The sequence below is a fragment of the Electrona antarctica genome (assembly GCF_951216825.1).
Source record: "Electrona antarctica genome assembly, chromosome: 24".
Lineage (NCBI taxonomy): Eukaryota > Metazoa > Chordata > Actinopteri > Myctophiformes > Myctophidae > Electrona > Electrona antarctica.
Genome location: NC_136803.1, coordinates 2244170 through 2251669, shown reverse-complemented (window position 1 = coordinate 2251669; position 7500 = coordinate 2244170). Strand labels below are relative to the sequence as shown.

The following is a 7500-nucleotide window of genomic DNA, read 5'->3' as shown; positions in this document are numbered from 1 at the left end:
ATTAGTATTATTATTACATTACAGTTATGGTGAAGACACACATTATGTTTCTGTGTAAAAATAAGTATGCAGTCCATGCAGTCTGTCAACATGCGCAGGAACTGTCCCTAATCGGCGTCCCCAGTAGCGCTAGATGCCGCCATTACGCAGGCCCCATGAAGTCAACGGAGTTTGCAGAACTCTGTCTTTTCTAAGGCTCTGAGTCAGACACACTCTGCACTGACGTCTCCTCTCTCACACACACACACACACACACGGAGTCAGAGAGAGGGCCACTGCACTGACTGTAGGGAGGAGAAAGGATTATAGGCTACTAACCTTGTAACCATAAAAAGCTTTGCTGTTTTCATCTTCAATTAACCAAAATAAAATCCACACGTGAGAGGGACAGAGTCACAGAGAGCAGTGGTAGAACTACGTTAGCCAAGCTAGCTGCTGCCTGCTAACGCTGCAAACAACAGCTGTAACAAGTTGTCTATTGATTGCCTGTCGTGTGTGTGTGTGTGTGTGTGTGTGTGTGTGTGTGTGTGTGTGTGTGTGTGTGTGTGTGTGTGTGTGTGTGTGTGTGTGTGTGTGCGTGTGCGTGCGTGCCCGTGCCAGCCAGCCAACTGAAGGACTGATTGATTGATTGAAATATTTGGCAGAATTACAGTACATTTCAAGCACAAACTCAATACAAAGGCTGTTAACTGTGAGTGGACGACCCAATTAAGCATTACACTTGTTTACAAGAGGGTAAGCAAAGCAAAGTTACTATATTTACCCAGGGTAACTGGACTAAGCATCAGATACTTGTTTCCAGCCAGGCCCTGCTCATAGAACATTTCATGGTAGTGGTTCAATGCCTTGCTCAAGGGCACTTCAGCGGTGGTAATTGTAACGTGCCGGTCCGGGGATACGAACTGGCGACCTTCCGGTATCAAGACCGCTCCGCAAACCGTTCGGCCACCATGTTAAACTTTTTTCCCCCCATCCTGACCAGCCTAATATGATTATTGCATTTTGGCTATATGCAATAACTAACTGCAAGCCAATGAAGAATGAACCAATCAGTAGCATTGTCAGTCTTAAGTTCTAATTCATATTAATTTAGTTGCCAATCATTTTACTGTTGGCCAGTGTTTTGAGACATAATTTGTCTTTTATTGCTATAAAATGAATGGTAAAAACAAATTCTACATGCATTAAAAAAGTGGCCAGTGATCTTGAAAGTGGCAAATTTCAGTGGTGGAGTAAAAAACAACAAGGTCACATGGCTTTGGAGAGTTTGGGCAGCAGATCTACAAGCTCTCAACATGTCATGCTGCAATGTGCTGTGGGCTTGTAGATCAAAAAAAACATTGAGGTGAAATGCAAATTATGTGGCGGACATAAAGCATTGTCTTCAGCCAAGAAGAGCAATGCAAATCTAGTAAAGCATCTCAAAACAGTCCATGAGGCTACGAAACTTGTGGCCAAAGACCCTAAATCTACCACCACCACCCCGGGTACCAGTGCGGGCAGTGCCTCACAGTCAGATGGACCACCACCACCAAAACAGACAAAAATGGATTTTAAATCGCCCCAGCAGCATGTCACCAAGAGTCAACTTGACAAAATGATTGCCAGGTATGTTGTTGAGGAAATGCTTCCCCTCTCAACGGTTCCTTTCAGAGCACTTGTCAGCAAAAAACCAGTGAAAGCAGGGCCAATGTGCAGAAATACATTTTCAAAATACCTGAACAGTGAATATACTAAAATGGAAGATGAGCTCAAAAATACATTTGACAAATTAGAATATCTCTCTACCACTGCAGATATATGGACTGCAAACACTTATTTTTCTGTAATGTCAGTCTGGCAAAGGAGTGTAGTTGATTTACTTGAATACTGCCAAAATAGTATTGTTAACTTTACGGTGTAAGAAGAGTGTACTCATTTTGTATTTGATTATTATTTATTTTCTTCATATTGCACAGCACCATTTGTTTTGAAGGCCTTGAAATGAAAATGGTTGAAAATCACTGCTAGAGCCATAAAGATCTTCTCTTATGGGGGGAATATATTTCCAAACGGGGGTCTGTGGGCTAATTATGGTGTCAATGTGGGGGTCCTTGACATGAAAAGGTTTGGGAACCACTGACTGACCGTACCGTGTGTTGTCTTGTCTTCACACAGCGCTGTTTCACCCTCCTGGACAGAGGCTTCGTGTTCAAACAGATCAACAACTACATGAACTGCTTCGTGCCCGGAGACCCCAAGGTTAGCAAGACTGTTAGCATGTTAGCATGACTGTGCTGTTTCTATAGAGACCCCAAGGTTAGCATGACTGTTAGCATGTTAGCATGACTGTGCTGTTTATATGGAGACCCCAAGGTTAGCATGACTGTGCTGTTTCCACAATCATACCCGGGAGAGCTACTGCTGTTGTCCTGCAACGTCCCCTTATCATTCACTAAACTCACCCCACACAGCTACTGCTGTTGCCCAGCGACGTCCCCTTATCATTCACTAAACTCACCCCACACAGCTACTGCTGTTGTCCTGCAACGTCCCCTTATCATTCACTAAACTCACCCCACACAGCTACTGCTGTTGTCCTGCGACGCCCCCTTATCATTCACTAAACTCACCCCACACAGCTACTGCTGTTGCCCTGCAACGTCCCCTTATCATTCACTAAACTCACCCCACACAGCTACTGCTGTTGTCCTGCAGCGTCCCCTTATCATTCACTAAACTCACCCCACACAGCTACTGCTGTTGCCCTGCGACGTCCCCTTATCATTCACTAAACTCACCCCACACAGCTACTGCTGTTGCCCTGCGATGTCCCCTTATCATTCACTAAACTCACCCCACACAGCTACTGCTGTTGCCCTGCGATGTCCCCTTATCATTCACTAAACTCACCCCACACAGCTACTGCTGTTGCCCTGCGACGTCCCCTTATCATTCACTAAACTCACCCCACACAGCTACTGCTGTTGCCCTGCGACGTCCCCTTATCATTCACTAAACTCACCCCACACAGCAGTCAGATTTTATTTGTACTACTGAATCTAACAGATGGACTACTGAATCAAATTAGTGTTTACTTTTTACCGAGTCTCGTGAGAAAAGCATGGACAGAGTGGCGCTGGCTGATGACGTATAAGCAACAACGTGGCTGCGTAACAGGAGACGTTATGAAATACTGAGTAGCGAAGTGACAAAACAGATTCACGGAACGCAGCGATTCAGGCAGGAACCCAGGCTAACATTAGAGTGGATGGCATTGTTGGTTAGATAAAAGTCATGATCCACTTTCTGTGCGTTCTGTCTGTCTGTCTGTCTGTCCCAACAGACGCTGTATGAGTTCAAGTTTGAGTTCCTGCGCGTGGTGTGCAACCACGAGCACTACGTCCCTCTCAACCTGCCCATGCCCTTCGGGAAGGGCAGAATTCAGAGATTCCAAGGTAAACTAGTCCTCTCAAGTAAATAAATGAAACAATCCGCACACCATTTTCTGCTCCCAGAACTTTATTTACTTAAAGTGGTAACGTTTTGAGCCGTAGCCCTTCTTCAGACCTTCACATGCAAGGAGCAGACAACAATACAACAAAACTCAGGCTGACAAAGCCATCATATAGCTACCTAAGAGGCGCCTCTTGTCTGCTCTAAATGTAAGCAAAACCAGGGACAACAAAATACCTTTATGCCTAGTAGGCACTTGGATGTGCGTGTTCTTTTTTGGCTGTTGGTTTCAGCCTTCTTTACTAAACTAGTCCTCTCAACCTGCCCATGCCCTTCGGGAAAGGCAGAATCCAGAGATTCCAAGGTAAACTAGTCCTCTCAACCTGCCCATGCCCTTCGGGAAGGGCAGAATCCAGAGATTCCAAGGTAAACTAGTCCTCTCAACCTGCCCATGCCCTTCGGGAAGGGCAGAATTCAGAGATTCCAAGGTAAACTAGTCCTCTCAACCTGCCCATGCCCTTCGGGAAAGGCAGAATCCAGAGATTCCAAGGTAAACTAGTCCTCTCAACCTGCCCATGCCCTTCGGGAAAGGCAGAATCCAGAGATTCCAAGGTAAACTAGTCCTCTCAACCTGCCCATGCCCTTCGGGAAAGGCAGAATCCAGAGATTCCAAGGTAAACCCTTTCATCCCCCTGGAGAGGGTCCATGGTATGCAGCATGCTAGTGGCAACACTTCAAAAGACACAAAGCAAAAACATATCAGCAGCAGTATATTCTGTATTTAATGTATTTTGAGATAGACCTTCATCACAGCATTATATTATCCCATTTTGGGCGGGAACCCCTTTTGGTGTTAGCATTATGTTATGTTTTTTTTTTCAGAAAACTGTCAGGATGTAGAAGACATTTGTGTGTTTTTTTTTTAAATGAGTTAATAGCACAGGCAGACTCTTCACATACTAGAGCATGTCTGAAATAAGTGTCAGAGCTGAAATCGACATGTAAATATGAAATAAATGCTTAAACATGTAGCTAGGTGTAATGTTAGAGACCACAGAAGTGAACCTTTCAAGCCTGTTTTCTCAACTCGCTGTTTCTCTGTAAGACATTACTCTATGAGCCATATCTCCAAAACTGGTGGGTCAAACTGAACAACCAATATGTCAATTTGAAGCTATGATTCCCTACTTTCATATGACATGAAAAAACGAAAATTCAAAAAAATCCAATGGCAGTCCCTCAGTCAAATTTAGTCACATTTTTAGAATCTGATCTCAGGTCAAAATGGGTTAAATTAACCTGGCATCACCAGGCTTTCCACCTCGGAGGAAACGGATTTAGAAGGCATTTGTAGAATCGTCCTCAGGTCTAAAGTAAAAACATGTGAGTACTTTCCCCACCACTGACTGACCGTGGCAGCCGTCCGTCCATCCCTTGCAGACCTCCAGCTGGACTACTCTCTGACGGACGACTTCTGCCGCAACCACTTCCTGGTGGGTCTGCTGCTCCGCGAGGTGGGCGGGGCCTTGCAGGAGCTGCGGGACGTGCGTCAGATCGCCACGCAGGTGCTGAAGAGTCTGATGATCAAGCACACCTTCGACGACCGCTACGCTGCCAAGGTGAGTCCACAGTCCACACCCCCCTTCCACCCCCTGGCCGCTACGCTGCCAAGGTGAGTCCACACCCCCTTCCACCCCCTGGCTGCTATGCTGCCAAGGTGAGTCCACACCCCCTTCCACCCCCTGGCCTTCCACCCCCTGGCTGCTACGCTGCCAAGGTGAGTCCACACCCCATTCCACCCCCTGGCCTTCCACCCCCTGGCTGCTACGCTGCCAAGGTGAGTCCACACCCCCTTCCACCCCCTGGCCTTCCACCCCCTGGCTGCTACGCTGCCAAGGTGAGTCCACACCCCATTCCACCCCCTGGCCTTCCATGCACCCCCTGGCTGCTATGCTGCCAAGGTGAGTCCACACCCCCTTCCACCCCCTGGCCTTCCATGCACCCCCTGGCTGCTATGCTGCCAAGGTGAGTCCACACCCCCTTCCACCCCCTGGCCTTCCATGCACCCCCTGGCTGCTACGCTGCCAAGGTGAGTCCACACCCCATTCCACCCCCTGGCCTTCCACCCCCTGGCTGCTACGCTGCCAAGGTGAGTCCACACCCCCTTCCACCCCCTGGCCGCTACGCTGCCAAGGTGAGTCCACACCCCCTTCCAAGGAGTGTCGTTTTCGTCGACTAAAACTAAGACGAAAAATGTTCGTCGACTACCTTTTTTCACTGACGAAAACTAAATGGAAACTACATGAAAACTAAGCTATGATGACTAAAACTAAGACTAAATAATAGTACTGACAATTTCGTCAAGAATTACAAACTAGACTAAAATGTTAGGAAGGGACTAGTGGACAAGAGATCCAGTATAAGTAAAAGACACAAGTGTTTTTACACTTGGTTGCATGCTGAAAATAGCAGATCTACAAGCTAATACAGTGTGTTGTGGTCTCTGCAGAACCAGCAGGCCAGACTGGCCACTCTCTACCTCCCTCTGTTTGGACTCCTTCTGGACAATGTCTACAGACTCAACGTGAAGGAGGCAGCCGCCCTCAACAACAACAGGGTAAGGCTGACACCTGGTGGCTGAACGCCGAACAGCATCCACACAGGTTAAACATACAAATAACTGTTATGATGATAAAACCAGATAAAGCACTAGTAAGTGCTATGTGGGTTTGAGAGGCAATGATTCATGTACACTATACAGCAGTATAGCCAAGTTGGCACTATTAAGTCCTCTGCACTATTAACCCATTTTGGGCGGGAACACCTTTTTGGTGTTAGCATTATGTTATGCTTTAGCTATTGAAAAATAGCAGATCTACAAGCTCATAGCGCACCACCGAGTGGCGCGCTACGAGCTTGTAGGTCTGCTATTTTAAAAAAATCGAAGAACGACTGACATAGAAACGTAGCTTTTTCAGAAAACTGTCAGGATGTAGAAGACATTTTTAGAATCTGATCTCAGGTCAAAATGGGTTAAGCACTATTAAGTTGTCCGTTTTCAATTCATCAGAGCATTTAAAGACATACAAATATAAACTTCTATTCTGTGCAAATGTTGTTAACAGATTGCAGAATGGGCTGTTGTTCAAGTAAAGTATAGGTCAATAGAAAAACTGCGAAGAGGATAAAACCAGAAACAATCACTGGGTTAGATCAGGGGTTCTCAACCCGTGGGTCGCGACCCCTAGGGGGGTCGCCAAATTATTTTAGGAGGTCCCCAAATTATTTTCAAAAAAATATATATTTTTTTTTAAATTTTATGTTCACGATTTTTCAAAAATAGCAGACCTACAAGCTCGTAGCGCGCCACTCGGTGGCGCGCTATGAGCTTGTAGATCTGCTATTTTTAAATAGCTAAATTATAACAATGCTTAAAACACCAAAAGGGGTTCCCGCCCCAAAATGGTTTAAGGTTATTGTAGCAGTCAATTTATATTGGGGGGCGGGGCGGGGGTCCCGAGACATTGCCAAAGCATTTCCGGGGGTCCCCGGCCAAAAACGTTGAGAACCCCTGGGTTAGATCAGGGGTTCTCAACGTTTTTGGCCGGGGACCCCCCGGAAATGCTTTGGCAATGTCTCGGGACCCCCGCCCCGCCCCCTCCCGACCCCCAATAGAAATTGACTGCTACAATAACCTTAATAATAGAGACAATACACCATAAATAAATACTGAAACCAGGAAGGTGTATGTATGTACTATGTGTACCATGTAAACTCTTAATTTTCGATTTTCCATCCATTCAGTTGGGGGGAAAAAAAATATATATATATATTTTTTTTTTTTTCTTTTTGAAAAAATAATTTGGGGCCCCCCCAAAATTATTTGGCGACCCCCCCGAGGGGTCGCGACCCACGGGCTGAGAACCCCTGGGTTAGATCAGGGTCCTCCATTTTCAATTCATCAGAGCATTTAAAGACATACACATAATTATACACTTCTATGCAAAGAAAGAAATCATCTTATACACGGTTAGAAAAAAGAGAAGGTACAGTATAGAAATAGGG

At 46.0% G+C, this 7500-nt stretch overlaps 1 protein-coding gene across 1 annotated transcript in view; it reads left to right on the top strand.

Annotated features, from left to right (window-relative positions):
* LOC306916877 (dedicator of cytokinesis protein 9-like) overlaps nt 1-7500 on the top strand; it is a gene marked incomplete at both ends in the record, with an annotated part of 149899 nt that overhangs the window by 90361 nt on the left and 52038 nt on the right. Inside the window, 4 exons of the mRNA XM_079494962.1 lie at nt 2158-2241; nt 3326-3437; nt 4876-5054; nt 5945-6052. Of these exons, the coding sequence (XP_079351088.1) occupies nt 2158-2241; nt 3326-3437; nt 4876-5054; nt 5945-6052 (483 nt within the window). The remainder of the gene's footprint in view (nt 1-2157; nt 2242-3325; nt 3438-4875; nt 5055-5944; nt 6053-7500) is intronic.